At 39.6% G+C, this 19,394-nt stretch overlaps 1 protein-coding gene and 1 pseudogene across 1 annotated transcript in view; one reads left to right on the forward strand and one right to left on the reverse strand.

The window, feature by feature from the left end:
- The window catches only part of ANKRD55 (ankyrin repeat domain 55), a 95,740-nt gene that overhangs the window by 39,146 nt on the left and 37,200 nt on the right, over positions 1-19,394 (reverse strand). Inside the window, exon 2 of the mRNA XM_032145427.2 lies at positions 6,591-6,713. Within this exon, the coding sequence (XP_032001318.2) occupies positions 6,591-6,713 (123 nt within the window). The remainder of the gene's footprint in view (positions 1-6,590; positions 6,714-19,394) is intronic.
- LOC116462463 (glycoprotein-N-acetylgalactosamine 3-beta-galactosyltransferase 1-like) lies at positions 15,926-17,017 on the forward strand (annotated as a pseudogene).

Genomic DNA, 19,394 nt, shown 5'->3' on the forward strand with positions numbered 1-19,394 from the left:
ACACACACACACACACACACACACACACACACACACACACACACACAAAAACAAAAACAGAATCCCTAGATATTGCTAGATATTGTTTTCATAAAATTACATGCTATGTCTGGCTAATTTACATCTATCTTGAGAGCTTAGCTTACATATAAATTTCTTCAGGGAACAACTTCCTGACCCTCCATTGTGAACTGGATGTCCATGTTATAATTTTTCATCATCCTTTATTTTTCTCTAGTAATTCTTTTAATATTTTACAATTATGTATTGATTGAGCATAATCATGTGTTTAAAATTTGTCACTTCTAAGCTATAAATTCGAAGTGGAAGGAACCACATCTCTCATGCTCAAAACTGAATCCTCGGTACCAACCACTGTACCTGGTACCGGGAAGATATTAAACAGCAATTCTGAAATGCATAACCAAATGATTACTGAACGAATCTTTTTTTTTCTTTTGAGACAGCATCTTGCTCTGTTACCCAGGCTGGAGTGCAGTGGTGTGATCATGGCTCCCTGCAGCCTTGATCTTCCAGGCTCAAGCAATCCTTCCACGTCAATGTCTCAAACTACAGGGATTACCGGCGTGAGCCACTGCATCTGGCCCAAATATTTCTTAAGTTTAAAATAATTTTCCTGAGGTGTCTCTAACTGAGGTTTAGGGAGGAATGACAGATTTATCTCCAAATGGGGTTCCAAAATTTATTTTAAGTTGGTACATTTGTCCTTGTAGAAAATAGGAAAAAAAAAACCCTCAAAATAAAACAAATAAGGCAGTACAGCATTGTTCCTGTATGTAAAATTCATATATAAAAGAAAAGGTCTTCCTTAAACAAAAGCAGTCAGAAAAGTAACAAAAAAAAAGCAACAACAACAAAATACGGTACTTAGGAATAAATCTAACTGAAGAAGAGCAAGACTTATGTGGATAAAAAGTATAAAACTTACTGGTGACATAAAAGAAGAACTAAACATGGGAAGATACTATGTTTATGAAGGAAAAGGCTCAATATAATAGAGCTATCAATTTCCTGAAAATGAATCTATACATTCATTGCAAGTCTAATAAAAACTCAACAAAGCTGTTGTGAAACTTGAAAAAAATCCTAAAATTTATCTGGAAGTTTAAAGTGCCAAAAAAATTTTCAAGACAATTTTACAGTAGAATGAAAGAGGATTATTGCTTTTTTGAACCAACAAGATTATACAGCCATGGTAATTAAAACAATAAATATATCAACAGAACAGAAGAAAAAGTCCAGGAAATACTTAGACCTATGGAGGAACTCAATATATGACCAAAGTGACATCACAAATCAGTAGGAAAAAAAAAAGGTATTCAATAAATGGTGCTGACAAACTGGCTATACAAAAGGGATACGTTAAAATTAGATCTAAAATTCACATCATACATAAATACTTTCCAAATGGATTAGACACCAAATATGAAAAGCAAAATTTAACAACTTATAAAATATATAGACAAATATATTTTATAACATTAAGACTAGTAAGGCCTTACTGAAGAAGACATAAAAACTGCAAACTGTAAAGAAAACATTTTATTAAATTCAATTATATTCAAATTAAAATTTTCTGTATTACATAAGATTCCATAAATGAAATGAAAAGGCCAGCTACAGATTGGGAGGTTATTTTAATTCATAAAACCAAGAAAAATTATGAGCTTAACTAAATAAATAACATCAATAATTCAATCAGAAAGAAATAAACAATGTAGGAGCAATTTGAGAGACAGCAGACACAAGCCAATAAGCATATGAAAGATTCTAAATCTCTCAAATAATTAGGGAATACATATTTCTATATTTCTCAATGTCATTGAGAAATGACATTGAGAAACCACTTCATACATATTGGATTAGCAATTATAAAACATCTGAAATGCCAGATGTTGTCAAGGATTTGGGAAACTCTTACATACTGTTGGTTAAAGTATAAGTTGGGACAACCAATTTTGGGCATAAATGTGGCAACATTTAATAAAATTATAGGTGCTTATACCTTATAACCCTGTAATTCCACTTCCAAGTTTATTTCATAAAGAAAATTTCACATTGATGAACAAAGAGATATAATCAAAGATGATAATGAAGAATTAAACTAACAAGAAATGGCATAAATGAACATTAATAGAGAAATACATAAATTATGTTATATTTATGCAAAGAAGTGTCATAGAGCAGTTAAAATGTCCGAGTTAAATTAATCCAGATCCACTTGAATAAATCTTGAAGACATAATTTTGAGTGAAGAAAGCCAATTGCAAAGATACACACTATTTATGTAAATTTCATAAATCAAAATAACAACAGATTGCTCTAAATCCAGTAAAAATGGTTAAAGCAGGAAAACAGAAAAAGGAAAGATACACACCAACTTCAGAATAGTGCTTAATTATTTTAGAGGAATGAAGGGAAAAGGGGTGGAATCAGAAAAGGATAAAAAGGGCCTTCAACTGCTCTGTAACATCTTTCCTTTAAAAAAATCCAAGGAAAAAATTGCAAATTGTCAAAATTGTTAAATTCTGCAAACAAAGGGTGGAGCAACTTGGTTAGGTAAGGTGTGCAGGAAGGTAGCTTCAGCATCTTGTGTCCTTAAATGATCCACTTTGCCACATGGTAAAGTGTTCAAGAACTTTAAGACATCTGCACTATAAGATAAGGAGCAGAAAGAGCACTAACCAAGGACACAGAATATTTGGGTTCCAGTTCCAGCTATTTTATTAGCTATGAAACGTTGGCTAAGAAACTTAGCCACTTTGAGACTCATTGTCTTGTCCTGGGTGGTGCAAAGTAATTACAGTAAGGTTATGAAATTCCAAAAGCAACAATAATAGCTTGTATTTATTGAGTGTTTATTATGTATCAGGCATAACTCTGAATACTCTAGATGGGTTAACCCAGCTAGTTTTGATTTTTGTACTGTCTTAGTCTGTTTTCTGTTGCTATAAATGAATACACGATACTGGGTAATTTATAAAGAGAAGAATTTTATTTCTTTCGGTTCTGGAGGCTAGGATGTCCAAGGTTGAGGGGCCATATTGGGTGAGGGCCTTTTTGGTGGTGGGAACTCTCTGCAGAGTCCTGAGGTGGTACAGGGTATCACATGGCAAAGGGGCTCATGAGAAATGACCAAACTAGCTTTTATAACAGACCCACTCCCATGATTACTAACCCACTCCCACAATGACCCATGAGTGGATTAATCCCAATAATCTCCCAAAGGTTCCACCTCTCAACAATACTGCATTGTGGACCAGGATCCCAACACATGAAATTTGAGGGACCACATTCAAACTATAGCATGTAGCTTGAATGTAGTTGAAATTGGTTATACTGATTCCTTCCACTTTATTCTTTTTCAAAATTGTTTTAACTATCTTAGTTCCTTTGTATTTCTATACACATTTTAGCTAATCTTGTCTATATACACAAAAAATCTTGCTGGGGTTTGGTAGAAATTGTGGTCTCCATCTCATGCCAAGATGTCTCTTCAGAATTTGCGCTAAACCTGTATACAAATTTGAAGAGCACTGCATGTTTACTATGTTGAGCCTTCTAGTCCACAAACATGGTATGCCTTTCCATTTATTAAGATCTTTGATTTATTTAATTAGCACTTTATAGTTTTCAACATACAAGTTCTGTACATATTTTATTGTATTTGCACCTAAATGTTTCTTTTTATTGAGTGATTTTAAATGGTATTATAGTTTAAAATTTCGATGTCTGGGTGTCCATTGTTTGTATACAAAAATAAAATTTATGTCTTGTACCCTGCGACCCTGCTGAACTCACTTAGTTGTAGGAGTATGTTGGTAGATTCCTTAGGATTTACTATGAAGACAATCAAATTGTGCAAAAAGTAATAGTTTTCTTTTTTCCTTTTCAAGATGTATGCTTTTGGCCAGGCCAGTGGCTCACGCCTGTAATCCCAGCACTTTGGGAGGCCAAGGTGGGCGGATCACCTGAGAGGTCAGGAGTTTGAGAAGAGCCTGGGCAACATGGTGAAACCTGTCTCTACTAAAAACAGAAAAATTAGCTGGGCGCAGTGGTGGGCACCTGTAATCCGAGTTACTCGGGAGTCTGAGGCAGAATTGCTTGAACCCGGGAGGTGGAGGTTGCAGTGAGCCGAGATTGCACCACTGCACTCCAGTCTGGGTGACAGAGTGAGACTCTGTCAAAAAAATAAAAGATGTATGCTTTTTATTTCCTTTTCTTGCCCTTTTGCACTCATATTACACGATGCTGAATTGGCGTGGTGAGAGTGGACATTCACACCTTGTTCCAGGTCTTAGGGGCAAAGCACTCAAACTTTCACCATTAAGTAAAACCTTAGCTCTAGAGTTGTTGTTGTTGTTGTTGTTGATACTCTTCCTTATGTTGAAGAAGCTCTCCTCTATTCCTACTTTTCTGATATTTTTATTATTAATATGTGTTAAATTTTGTCTAAAGCTTTTTTGTATTAATTGATATGAACGTGATTTTTCTGCCTTAGTTGGTTAATTCGGTGGATTACATTGACTTTCAAATATTGAACCAGTCTTACATCCCTAACATCCCTAAAACAAACCCTACTTGGCCATGGTGTATGATTCTTTTTGTTTTTGTTTTGAGATGGAGTCTGGCTCTGTCACCCAGGCTGGAGTGCAGTAGTGCGATCTCGGCTCACTGCAACCTCCGCCTCCCGGGTTCAAGCAATTCTTGTGCCTCAGCCTCCCCGGTAGCTAGGATTACAGGCGCATGCCACCGTACCCAGCTAATTTTTGTATTTTTAGTAGAGATGGGGTTTCACCATGTCGGCCAGGCTGGTCTTGACCTCAAGTCCTGACCTCAAGTGATCTGCTTGCCTCGGCCTCCCAAAGTGTTGGGATTATAGGCGTGAGCCACCCTGTCCAGCCTATTTCTGTATGTTACTGAATTCTATTTGCTAATATTTGGTTAAGAATTTTTATATCTACATTCATGAAGACTACTGGTCTATAGGCTTATTTTTTTTTACATCGTCTTTGGTTTTGATAGTGAAGTAATACTAGCTCATAAACATAACTGAAATGTGTTTTCTCATCTCTTTTTTTGGAAGAGATTATGTGGAATCGATGCTGGTTATTCTTTAAAAGTATGTAGAAATCTGCCAGGTGAGGTGGCTCATATCTATAATCTTAGCACTTTGGGAGGCCAAGGTGGGAGGATCACAAATCTCTGGTGAAATAATCTAGTCCTGAAGATATCTTGTTTGGGGGAGATTTTTAAATTATGAAGTCAATTTCCTAATTATAGGGCTCTTCAGATTATCTATTTCTTATTGGCTATTTCTTACTGTTCTGTTTTCAAGTTCACTAATTCTTTCCCTTGCATCCTCATTCTGCTGCTGAGATTATTCACTGAGTTTTAACATTGCGACGATTGTATTTTTGATTTTTAAAAATTCTCATTTGGTTTTTCCTTATGTCTTTTATTTCTTGGCTGAGACTTTCTATTTTTTTCTTTAGTTTTAAGCATGTTTTCAATTGCTCATTGAAGCATTTTTGTCACGGTTATTTGAAAATCTTTGTGAGATAATTCTAACATCTCTTTCATTGGCATCTGTTGATTATTTTTTCATTCAGTTTGGGATCTTCCTGTTTCTTGGTATGACAAGTAATTTTCTATTGAAACTTGGACATTTGGGGTATTATATTATGAGATTCCTGATCTTAAACCTTTTATTTTAGCTGGCTTCCATGGGCACTGCTGTAAAGGGGAAGTAAAGGGTTGCCACCTCATTATTGCAAGGTGGCATTGGAAATCCAGGTTTCCTACTTAGTCTTTGCTGGAATGAGTGGGGCTGGAGCCCCATGGCTTTTTGTGGTGTTTGGCTGGAGGAGGGACTTATTGTCTAAAAAGTGTTCTGTCTTTCTAGGCTGTTCCTTTCCTGGTCCTTTTGCCTGAGAGAGAAGGCTTTTGTTGTTTTTCTTGCTGTTTGGTCTGTGCCTGTTGACATTTCTGGGTTGCCAGCTTCTTCAGCATCAGCTCTGGGACAGACAAGGCAAAAAGAAAACCCTGGGCACTTACACCATGTCATTCCTTGAGTCAGAAGATCTCAGTTTGTCTGTTATTTTATCTCCATCTTCCAGAGTCTTTTTATGTTTATATATAACGTCCAGGGTTTTTAGTTGCATTTAGCAGAAATAATACGAAAGAAATGCATCTACTCCATCTTCCCAGAAGCAGAAATCCTTGCTCTTTGCCTTTTACAGTTACGTTTTCACAACATCCATTGCTACCAAAAGTAGCCTGCTCTTTCCGTACCCTTTCCTAACTACTTGACCTATCTATTTTGGTCATTCATACAAAGATATTGAAAACAAACTCGAACTGATGACTTCATTATAAGAGGCGATGTAAAATAATCTGAAACTTTGTGTCTAACCCCCTTATTTAAAGAAATACCAAGGTATCTGCAATTAGCCACAGTGTCAAAATGGCTGGTCAGATATACATTTATTAACATTGCTCATGTCTGAAGGCCATCTCTAAAAAAATAGAGTGGAACATTCTGGATTCAAAATGCATACATAGCTCACCTTCACTGTCACAGCACTCTAGGATAGAAGGGTCTTCCCGAATCACTGCAGTCAGAGCATTGACATCTCCATTAGAGGCTGCCTGATAAACCATGGTCAGGTCAACTTCCTCAGATGAGTCACCTTCGTGCATCAAACAGACACAATGTTAGTGTGTGGAGCCAGTTCACTGAAAGAATAACAATACCCAAGTCATCACCCACACAAGTGATTCATTAAAACTTCTCAAGTGAATCCAGGCAGAAGACTGAGTCATCCTGGCTACACACTCCCTCACCACTTCTGAAGAAAGGTGGATCACTCATGCCATTTGTAACACCGCCGTGTATTGGAAAGGAACCTGAGGGATTGGACGTTATTTGAGATTTTCTGATTCTGTCCAGGCATTCAGGCTTCTCGAAGCCAGTGAGCCCAGAGAGGAAAGTGGGGCCCTCATCTTGGTTCTGCATTGCCCTTTTTGATCTGGAACATGTTCCTTGTCCTCCCAATGACTCAGTTTACTACCTTTGAAAGAGACACTGTGCTCTCCATTCTCTGTTCTCCAGATGTAGAGGGTGAGGCAGCCTTTCCCACCCTATTCTGTACCCTGAGGACTGACCCTTGCTGAGTGCTCCACCCAGGCTCCCTCACCCCCTTGCTTGCCCATGAGAGGCACAGGCAGGAGCCTGATGGGGAGAAGAGAGAGATGGGACATTTCTTCCTGCCTTCCCCTAGTGCAGTGTTCGGCAGGAGCCACTTCTCTCCCACTAGGATCTTGGCAGAGCCAGTCTCTTCCTCTGCAGAGTCAGTCTCTCTGGGTTCCCTGATAAAACGGTCCCCTCCCATCCTTCTTAGCTGTAAGGATGGGAATGGCTTCCCACTGATGTTAGTCTGTGGAACTTCAGCATCCCTAGTTCATTCTTTCAGCCCTGCTTCATCTCTGCAAGCTGTCCCTTCATGAAAGTCTCTTCATTTCAACCACCTGAGATTTCATGAGAGGGAATTCCCAGAAGAAACAGAACTGTAGGCAAATCCTTTGAATTTGGTAGCCACCTGCATTATGCCTTGTGCACGACTGAACCAACTAATAGCATGGTCAAAGGCAACATCAGGCCAGGCATGATGGCTCAGCTCTGTAATCTCAGCACTTTGAGAGGCTGAGGTGGGAGGATGGCTTGAGCCCAGGAGCTCGAGATTAGCCTGGGCAACAGAGTGAGACCCTCTCTCTACAAAAAATTTAAAAATTAGCTGGGTGTTGTGGTGGGTACCTGTAGTCCCAGGTACTCAGGAGGCTGAGGCAGGAGGATCGCTTGAGCCCCGGAGTTCAAGCAGTGAGCTATGATTGTGCCACTGTACTCCAGCCTGGACAACAGAGTGAGAACTTGTCTTAAAAAAAAAAAAAAAAAAAAGGCGACAACAGAACTATGGGTCAAGTGGGGCTGGGTGCAGTGGCTCATGCCTGTAATCCCAGCACTGTGCGAGGCCGAGGTGGGCGGATCACTTGAGGTCAGGAGCTCAAGACCAGCCTGGCCAATGTGGAGAAACCCAGTCCCTACTAAAAATACAAAAAAAAAAGCCAGGTGTGGTGGCATGTGCCTGTAATCCCAGCTACTTGGGAGGCTGAGGCAGGATAATTGCTTGAACCCGGGAGGCAGAGGGTGCAGTGAGCCGAGATCACACCACGGCACTCTAGCCTGGGCGACAGAGCGAGACTCTGTCTCAAAACAAAACAACAACAACAAAAGAACTGTGGGTCAAGTGGAGAACAGGGAGGATTGGGAGGTGAGTTCTGCTCAAGAGGAGGCCTCCAGGGAGAGGCTGTGTTGATCGACTCAACACAGTTCCTCCCAGGCACGCTCCTCTGCCCCCCAAGCATAGCCACTGTTCAGGTGTGGTGGCTCATGCCTGTAATCTCAGCACTTTGGGAGGCTGAGGTGGGTGGATCACCTGAAGTGGGGAGTTTGAGACCAGCCTGACCAACATGGAGAAACTCTGTCTCTACTAAAAATACAAAAAATTAGCTGGGCATGGTGGCGCATGCCTGTAATTCCAGCTACTCGAGAGGCTGAGGCAGGAGAATTGCTTGAACCCGGGAGGTGGAGGTTGTGGTGAACCGAGATGGCGCCATTGCACTCCAGCCTGGGCAACAAGAGTGGAACTCCGTCTCAAAAAAAAAAAAAAGTAAAAAAAGAGAAAAAGGTCTTTTTAAGTTGTATTTTTCTGCTAATGTGGACGTTATGTCAAAGATAGTTTTTAGTTTTCAGTTCTAATTGATCTTTAGTTGGCAGTGGTCCTAACCCTTTGCCTCGGTTTTTCTGTCCCAGTATTTTTGGGACGTCATAAGTGACTTTTAGCCGGTTGACCTGTCTGTCCCCAAAGGAACTTGCCATTGGAAGTGATTCATTTATGACAACAAACTGTTTTGTAAAGTGAGTGGTTGTTCCCTAACTTACCCACGGTAGTGTTTTGTTGTTTTCGTTTGTTTGTTTTAGGCAGACTCACTTGCACATTTGCCTGGGGGCCAGAAGTGAGAGAGGAGGGGTGTCCAGGTCAAATGCCACTCCTGTGATGAGCGCAAGGACTATGGAGCCAGACAACCTCAGTATCAGTCCCAGCTTGCACTGACCAGCTGTGTGGATTTGGGCCGTCCCCTCTCCAGGCCTTAGTTTCCTTGTTTTTGTTTGTTTGTTTATTTGAGACAGGGTCTCGTTGGGTTACCCAGGCTGGAATGCAGTGGCGTGATCTTGGCTCACTGAAGCCTTGACCTCCCAGGCCCAAGTGATCCTCCCATCTTAGCCTCCTGAGTAGCTGGGACTACAGACACGCACCACCATGCCCAGCTAATTTTTGTATTTTTTGTAGAGATGGGGTTTTGCCATGTTGCCCAGGCTGGTCTCTAACGATCCTCCCATGTTGGCCTCCCAAAGTGCTGGGATTTATAGGCATGAGCCACTGTTCCTGGCCAGTTTCTTTGTCTTTATGATGAAGGTAATAATGATGATAATAATGATAACTACCTACCTCTCTTATAAGTTTGTTGTGAGGAAAAAAATGAGTTAATATTTAATTCTGTGTGCTTTTAGAACAATGCCTGGCATATAATAATGTATATATTTGCTGTGACTACTGCTACTTAAAAAATTTTTTTTTGGTGCGTTTAGAAAGCATTAGAAATCTAGGACATATAGAGAAAATAGTCTCTTGATGATGATTAGACAAAAAGTCTAATACATTGCACAGAACATTAGTCTCCATTAGGAACCTTCCCAGGACTCTAGACATTTTGTTAAGATTTCTCACAGTATATTTGGGCACAAGAAATAGGGCCCAGAGGCCGGGCGCGGTGGCTCACGCTTGTAATCCCAGCACTTTGGGAGGCCGAGGCGGGCGGATCACGAGATCAGGAGATCGAGACCATGGTGAAACCCCGTCTCTACTAAAAAAAATACAAAAAATTAGCCGGGCGCGGTGGCGGGCGCCTGTAGTCCCAGCTACTCGGAGAGGCTGAGGCAGGAGAATGGCGTGAACCCGGGAGGCGGAGCTTGCAGTGAGCCGAGATCGCGCCACTGCACTCCAGCCTGGGTGACAGAGCGAGACTCCGTCTCAAAAAAAAAAAAAAAAAAAAAAAAAGAAATAGGGCCCAGAAATAGGACAAAGATGGAGCTGGTGTCTGGTTGTGTGACCGCATCCAAAGATGCTGGTGGTATCACTTCAGGAGGAAGATCCTGGTGGTGGGCTGAGGAGCTCTGTGTTTAACAGCCTGTTCATATGTTATATAATGTGCCTATATAACAGACATAAATGTATTCACAATCCATTCATCACTGAGTGCAATAAAATATGCAAGGCACATTCATCACACTGTCGACCACATACAGCTGAGAGAAACAATGAATGCATTGCCTGATAGAATTATGATCCCCAAAATATCTTGCCAGAAATCTAATTAGATGGTATTTAATAGAGCTAAAGGTAGAGTAACATACTGAAAGACAGGACCAGCTGAATTTCCTAGGCCGACTAAGAATCCCTAAGCCTAGCTGGGAAGGTGACCACATCCACCTTTAAACACAGGGCTTGCAACTTAGCTCACACCCGACCAATCAGGTACTAAAGAGAGCTCACTGAAATGCTAATTAGGCAAAAACAGGAGGTAAAGAAATAGCCAATCATCTATTGTCTGAGAGCACAGCGGGAGGGACATGACCGGGATTTAAACCCAGGCGTTCGAGCCAGCAATGGCTACCCTCTTTGGGTCCCCTCCCTTTGTATGGGAGCTCTGTTTTCACTCTATTAAATCTTGCAACTGCACACTCTTCTGGTCCGTGTTTGTTACGGCTTGAGCTGAGCTTTCGCTCACTGTCCACCACTGCTGGTTGCTGCTGTCGCAGAACTGCCGCTGACTTCTATCTCTCTGGATCTAGCAGGGTGTCCGCTGTGCTCCTGATCCAGCGAGCACCCATTGCTGCTCCCAATCGGGCCAAAGGCTTGCCATTGTTCCTGCATGGCTAAGTGCTTGGGTTCATCCTAATCGAGCTGAACACTAGTCACAGGGTTCTAGGTTCTCTTCCGTGACCCATGGCTTCTAATAGAGCTATAACACTCACTGCATGGCCCAAGATTCCATTCCTTGGAATACGTGAGGCCAAGAACCCCAGGTCAGATAACACGAGTCTTGCTACCATCTTGGAAGCCCCTCACCACCATCTTGGGAGCTCTAAGAACAAGGACCCCCGGTAACAATATCTTAGTCCACAAAATATCCAGTTGAATTGATTGAAGGGTTGTTAAGTATGTAGTTTTTGCACTCAACTTCCCCTCTCCCTGTTGATAAGATTAACCTGATTATTCTCTAGGGACTACTTCCTCTCCTTTTCTAGCCCACAGGCTGATTCAGTGGAATTGACTATATCCCTGGTCAGGGGCAGAACATGTGGCTTAGAACTAAGCCACTCAGCACTAGCATTATCCTGGCCATGGAGAATGATTCAGGGATGTGACCCAATTAGAGCCCATGAAAAGCAATGATATGTTTGATATGTTGACTGGGGTTGTCGAGAACAATACTGTCGCTTTGTTCTACCACCCATGAACCTGGAAGCCACCTGGTGACATCTTTCTCTTACCAGAGAAAGGTGGACAGCTTTTCTCTGCCCTCCCCCGCACCCTGCCCCCCCAAAAAAAAAGAAAAAGAAAAAAGAAATCTTAGCCTAGATCAATGTCCTGAACCATTTCCCCAATGTTTTCTGGTAGTTTCATGTCTTACATTTAAATCTTTAATCCGTTTTGATTTGACTTTGGTATATGGTGAGAGATAGGGGTCTAGTTTTATTCTTCTGCATATAGATATCCAGTATTCCCAGCACCTTTTACTGAAGAGACTGTTCTTTCCCAAATGTATGTCTTGGTACCTTTGCTAAAAATGAGTTGACTGTAAATGTGTGAACTTGTTTCTGGAATCTCAGTTCTGTTCCATTGGTCTACGTGGCTGTTTTTATGCCAGTATCGTGCTATTTTGGTTACTATAGCCTTGTAGTATAATTTGAAGTCAAGTAATGTGATGCCTCCAACTTAAGTCAATTTACATAGATTTTGTGTATTCGTTTGGATTTTCTTTTTAATCACTGAAAAAGTTCTGACCGATAAAATGTTTTAAAAAAGAACTTGGGGTTTTGGTTGGAAAATTAGCTCTATACAAATAAACAGCGTTGTAATAAATTAGTAGGAAGTCTGGCTGAATTACCAAATCTAGTAGCCATATTGAGGGCAGTGATAGGCCTTTTCCATTCTTAACTGGTCAGTGTCATATTGAGGTCTATGGTCTCAATTAAACAGGGGTATAGTGGCTGGAGAACATTCAGAGGTGAGTGACTGGAGGTATGAATGGACTTTAATCATGTCACGTGAAGAATGGTTGAAGGAAATAAATGTGTCTACTCTGAAGATTACTCCATGGGGTCATGATAGTAGCCTTCAGATGGTTAAAGAGTTTTTTTAATTAAAAGAATTGTGCAGGAGGCTGAGGCAGGAGAATGGCACCAATCCAGGAGGCGGAGCTTGCAGTGAGCCAACATCGCGCCACTGCACTCCAGCCTGGGCAACAGAGCGAGACTCTGTGTCAAAAAAAAAAAAAAAAAATTATGGTAAAAGATACATAAAATTTGAAATTTTAACCATTTAAGTGTACTTACAGTTCAATTGCATTATGTCCATTCATGCTGTTGTGTAACCATCACTGAAACTCATCTTTTCATCTTCCAAATCTCTATACTCATTAAACTGTAACTTCCCATTCTTTCCCATCCCCAGTCCCTGGAAACCACCATTCTACTTTCTGTCTATGAATTTGACTACTAATGGCACCTCATGTATGTGGAATCAATAACCGTTGTCCTTTCGTGACTGGCTTATTTCACTTAGCATAATGTCCTCAAGGTTCATCCATGTTGTAGAATGTGTCAGAATTGTCTCCCTTTTTAAGATTTAGTAATATTTAATTGTATGTATGCATCACATTTTCTTTATTCATTACCTGTCAGTGGACACTTGGGTTGTTCCCATCTTTTGGCTACTGTGAATAATATTGCTGTGAACATGGGTCTACAAATCTTTTTGCATTCCTGCTTTTAATTATTTTGGGTATATACTCAGAAGTGGGTGGAATTGTTGGATCATGTGCTAATTCCATTTTTAATTTTTGAAGGAACCACCATACTGTCTTCCAAACAGCTGCACCATTTTGTATTTCCAACAAAGTGCACAAGAGTTTCAATTTCACTATATCCTTGCTAACACTTATTATTTATTGTTTGGGTTTTTAAAAAAATAATAGCCATCCTAATGAGGGTGAAGTGGTATTTCATTGTGGTTTTGATTTGCATTTCTCTAATATTAGTGACAGCATTCTTCCATGTGCTTATTGGCTATAGGCATATCTTTCAAGAAATGTCTATTCAAATCCTTTGCCCATTTTAAATTGAGTTGTTTGGCTTTTTGTTGCTGGGTTGTAGGAGTTCTTTATATATTCTGAATATTAAACCTTTATCAGGTATATGATTTGCAAATATTTTCTCTCATTCTGTGGGTTGCCTTTTCATTCTGTTGATAGTGTCCTTTGATGACAAAGGTTTTAATTTTGATGTAGTCTAATTTGTCGATTTTTTCTTTTGTTGCCTGTGCATTTGATGTCATAGCCAAGAAATCATTGCCAAATCCAGTGTCATGAAGCTTTTCCCTAGGCTTTTTTCTATGAGTTTTACAGTTTTAGGTCTTGTGTTTGGGTCTTTGATCCATTTTGAGTTAACTTTTATATATGATGTAAAGTAAGGGTCCAAATACATTTTTTTCCATGTGGCTATCCTGTTTTTCCAACATCATTCATTGAAAATACTATTGTCTTAGTCTGTTTCCTGCTGCTATAACACAATACTATAGACTGGGTAATTTATAAATAAACTTATTTGGCTCATGGTTCTTGAGGCTAGGAAGTTCCAGGGCATGATGCCAACATGTGGTGAGGATGATCTCATGGCAGAAGGGTGAAAGGCAGAAGCGAGCATGTGAGACAGAACAGGAAATCAGGCCAAACTCATTGTTTTTATCAGGCACCCATGCCAGAAGATATCTAACTCACTCTTAATATAACAGTATTAATCAATTAATGAGAGCAGAGCCCTCGTGCCCCAATCACCTCTAAAAAGCCCACCTCTTAATACTGTTACAATGACAGTTAAATTTCAACACAACTTTCAGTGGGAACATTCAAGTCATAGCAACTATTCTTTCCCTATTGAATGGTCTTGGCACTCTTGTGGAAAATCAGTTGACCATAAATGTATGGGATTATTTCTGGACTTTCATTTCTATTCTACTGATCTATATGTCTGTCTGTATGCCAGTACCACATTGTTTTCATTACTGTAGCTTTGTAGTAAGTTTTGAAATCAGGAAGTGTGAAACCTCCAACTGTTCTTTTTGAAGATTGTTTTGGCTATTTTGGGGTCTCTTGAAATTCAATATGAATATTAGGATGATTTTTCTATTTCTGTAGAAAACATCATTGGGATTTTGACAGAGATTATATTGAAACTGTAGATTGCTTTGTGTAGTATTGGCATCTTAATAATATTAAGTTTTCTAATTCATGAAACATAAAATGTCTTTCCATTTACTGGTGTTTTCTTCAATTTCTTTCAGCAATGCTTTGTAGTTTTCAGTGTACCAGTCTTTTACCTCCTTGGTTATTCCTAAGCATTTTATTCTTTCTCATACTATTGTAAATAGAATTGTTTTTCGAAGGGCTTTTATGCAAACAATTTTATGGCTAAATTGCTGTGTGAGACTCCAGTAGTTAGAAATAGCAGTGGGTGAGAGTGACAGAGAGACAGGTATTCTAATTATTATTAGAGCTTATAAAAATGGACTGGGTCACCTCAAGAAGTAGTGAGCTTCCTGTCACTGAAGATGACCTCTCTTGGCTAGATGACCACCATACCTGTTTAGAAGGAATTTAGACACAGAGTGAAGCACAGGATGGAGGAAAAGGAAGACGTGTGAAGCAGAATAGCATGTACTTCAGAATTCCTTCTGGCCCTGTGATGTACACTAAACCACAGCACAACAAGGAAATAGGAAATGAAGGAGCTTCCCTAGAAGTTATTTAGAAAGAGCCAATCTAAGTTGCAGTCAATGCAAATAATTGGGCACAAACTTAGACACTGTACAGAGAATTTCTATAGAAATGAGGAGGCATGAGGTAGAAATAACAAGTACAAAAATATGGATGACTGACGGTCCTAATGGAATCTAAAATGAGGGCAGGAAAGTTTTTTTCTACTGACAATCAGAAACCCACTTATTAAGATATCTAAAAGATCTACATAAACAAACAACACCTCAGTCCTTCCTCGTCTCCTTCCTATTGCTCCTCTCTCTCTCTCTCTCATCTATTCGTCATCTATGTTTCTTTCCACACTGCTTACATGAGAAGCATGTTTTGAATGGTCTTGCCTCTCTAACTGCTTTAAACAGATAGACTTCTGTAACGGGTGCATAAAGAGAGATTCCAGAATACACACAGGGTGAGTGAGAGACTCTGAGGGTAGAAAATGGAAGAAACATGAAGAAATAGGAAGAAAGAAGCATGTGAAGACATGCAGATTATATTTTATTTAAAACTCTGCTGCCGCTGCCGGAGAATGGTCTGGGCGGCAGCTGGCGGCCTCGGCTAGTGGCCAGGAGCCACTTCTGCAGGTGCCCAGAGAAGCAAAGGTCGCCGGTCCCATGTCGTTGCCCTCTCTGCCCCCCAGGAGGGGCAAGAGGGAGCCGTGGCTCATGTCAGAAATACACTTTCGGAGATGGCCTCTAAATCCTGGCTGAATTTTTTAACCTTCCTCTATGGATGGGCAATAGGATTTCTTTTATTTTCTCAGCTATTTAGTATTTTGTTGGGAGAAGAGGGTGACACCCAGACTAATGTTCTTCATAATGATCCTCCTGCGAGGCATTCAGATGATAATGGACAGAATCATCTAGAAGGACTAATGAACTTCAATGCAGATTCTAGCCAATGTAAAGATGAGAACATAGACATTGCTGAAAACCTCTATCAGCAAGTTAAAATTCTTTGTTGGGTTATGACAGGCTCTCAAAACCTAGAGAAAGAGAACAAACATGTCAAAGCTACGTGGGCCCAGCGTTGTCACAAAGTGTTTTTTATGAGTTCAGAAGAAAATAAAGACTTCCCTCCTGTGGGATTGAAAACCAAAGAAAGCAGAGATGAGCTATACTGGAAAACAATTAAACCTTTTCAGTATGTTCACGAACATCATGTAGAAGATGCTGATTGGTTTTTGAAAGCAGATGATGACACATGTTTCATACTAGACAATTTGAGATGGCTTCTTTCGAAATATGATTCTAAAGAACCCATTTACTTTGGGAGAAGATTTAAGCCCTTCGTAAAACAGGGCTGTATGAGTGGAGGAGCAGGATATTTACTAAGCAAAGAAAGCCTTGAAAAGATTTCTTGATGCATTTAAAACAGACAAGTGTACACACAGTTCCTCCATTGAAGACTTAGCACTGGGGAAATGCATGGAAACTATAAATGTAGAAGGAGGAGATTCCAGAGATCCCACTGGAAAAGAAACTTTTCATCCCTTTGTGCCAGAACACCATTTAATAAAGGTTATCTACCTAGAACCTTTTGGTACTGGAATTACAACTATTATCCTCCTGTAGACGGTCCTGGTTGCTGTTCTGATCTTGCAGTTTCTTTTCACTATGTTGATTTTACAACTGTGTATGTGTTAGAATACCTCATTTATCATCTTCTTCCATATGGTTATTTACACAGATATCAAGCTACCTTACCTGAAAATATACTAAAGGAAACTAGTCAAGCAAACAAAAATGAAGGCACAAAAATGAAGTTAGGAAACTCTTGAAAGAAAATCATGAATTAACAAAGGTAAAATGTCTAGCATTGCCCTGAAGAAGGACTTCTGCATTTCTGACATAGAACACTGGAATCCCAGTGAGGAATTCTAAGTGAACATTCCATATAGAAATCTTTCATGTGAATGACTATAAACTGAAGCTTTAAATGAGCTGTGAAGTCTGTTAAAATGTGTTTTGATACAGTAATGTAAAAATATATCTATATATATAAGAAGAACTTGTGTTTTTAAAATGGTGGCCAGGTAGAGGAACTAGAAAAGAGATTTTGTTGTCTATTTTTGACCATCTGTATTATTGTCACTGAGAAACTAAAACAGTTGAATTTGCTAAAACTACACTGCCCCACGTTAGTAATAAATAGATCTGCCTTAAAGAAAACTTTAGGGCTGGGCACGGTGGCTCACGCCTGTAATCCCAGCACTTTGGGAGGCTGAAGCGGGCAGATCATGAGGTCAGGAGATCGAGACCACCCTGGCCAACATGGTGAACCCTCATCTCCACTAAAAATACAAAAATTAGCTGGGTGTGGTGGTGCGCGCCTGTAGTCCCAGCTACTTGGCAGGCTGAGGCAGGAGAATCGCTTGAACCCAGGAGGTGGAGCTTGCAGTGAGCCGAGATCGCACCATTGCACTCCAGCCTGGGCAACAGAGTGAGACTCCATCTCAAAAAAAAAAAAAAAGAAAATTTTAGAAAGAAATATTATTGCTCAGTGTTGTTAATACAGCTCAAGAGTTGAGTTTATATTTGCAGTATGATATAAATGATCCAACCCCCCCAACATATATAGTTTTTGTCTAATGGAAATTTTGCTGTGATTATTTATAATTGGCAGTATTTCTTCCAGAAGAAGCTAAAATAAGACGGGCACTTATCCTGAAGTGCCTTAATAAAACCACACTTTAAAATTATCATGGGCCTTGACTATATTATATATTTGATTCTAATTAGTAATCTTTTACTGAATCTCTGTTGTCTCTTTTCTGAATATGTTTAGCCACCCTTGCATACCATTCTCCACTATTAATATTAATTTACTCGAAGTATTCATAGCATTCTGTAAACATGTATTTTATAATATTTGTTCCCAAATTTACCCATTGTTAATTATGGGTAACTAATAATAAATTTAATGCTATTTGAGGATGCTTTTCTTCTATCAGTGCCACTCTCGGGAATTACTAAGTGACATTTTAAATTGATTATTTTAAACTCTTTCTAACTACATAGTTATGATTTCTTTCATTCTCATCCTGTTGAGAGATGAGAGCGTGTTTGCGCCTTTCATAACTTGTTTAAAGCAGAGTTTTAAAATTCATTTTTAGGATCTAAGGTGGCTATTAGTTACACTGGCAAGATTATTTTGAATGCAAGATTTTGACAAGAATTAATTAAAAACAATAGAAAATACAGAGTGCTTAAACGAAAATGTTATATATTGAAAGAGTAGATACTTAACTTATAAATAACAGTCTGAAGGTTGATGCTGACTTACTATTTTGGGATAATTGTCTTGCCAATGGATAATTCTAACAATGCAGAATACCTATTCAAGGCTGTCATCAAAAACATTCACAAATGTCTCATTCTATTTTTAGTGACTCTGTTTAAAGACTTTCTGAAAGGAAAGAAAATTTTTATTTTTATTATCTTTAGCAATACTGAGTGTGTCATAACAATATTTTACAGACTTTCTATGAGATTATTTTTAATGGCACAAAAGATTTACATTCCCCTTATGTTTATCATTATGCCAATTTTACATGGCTGTCATGGCACTGACTCTGCTGTTTAGCTAAATAATTTCTTTTTTTGGAGACAGAGTCTCACTCTGTCCCCCAGGCTGGAGTGCAGTGACACGATCTCGGCTCACTGCAACCTCTGCCTCCCAGGTTCAAGCGATTCGCCTGCCTCAGCCTCCCGAGTAGCTGGGATTACAGGCATGTGCCACCATGTCCGGCCAATTTTTGTATTTTTAGTAGAGATGGGTTTTGCCATGTTGGCCAGGCTGGTCTTGAACTCCTGACCTCAGGTGATCTACCCGCCTCTGCCTCCCAAAGTGCTGGGATTACAGGTGTGAGCCACAGCGCCTGGCTAGCTAAATAATTTCTATTTATTGTGCCAAAACGTGTCAAAATCATGACTCTTTGAATGGTATATTTGAGAGGCTGTTCATTTCATTGGCTAACCATGGATTACTCTGTCCACATAGTGAAAACATGCACCAATTTTTACCTATTATCATGGTAGTATCATCTGCCAAAATTTCAAGGCATTCATTTTATTCTTTGAACAACTCTTCACCATAGTGTGGACATGAATTTTCATATGTGTTACTTGACTAGAAATATAAACGGTTTACTATAA

This window comes from Hylobates moloch, unplaced genomic scaffold (assembly GCF_009828535.3).
Source record: "Hylobates moloch isolate HMO894 unplaced genomic scaffold, HMol_V3 SCAFFOLD_23, whole genome shotgun sequence".
NCBI classification, from domain to species: Eukaryota; Metazoa; Chordata; class Mammalia; order Primates; family Hylobatidae; genus Hylobates; species Hylobates moloch.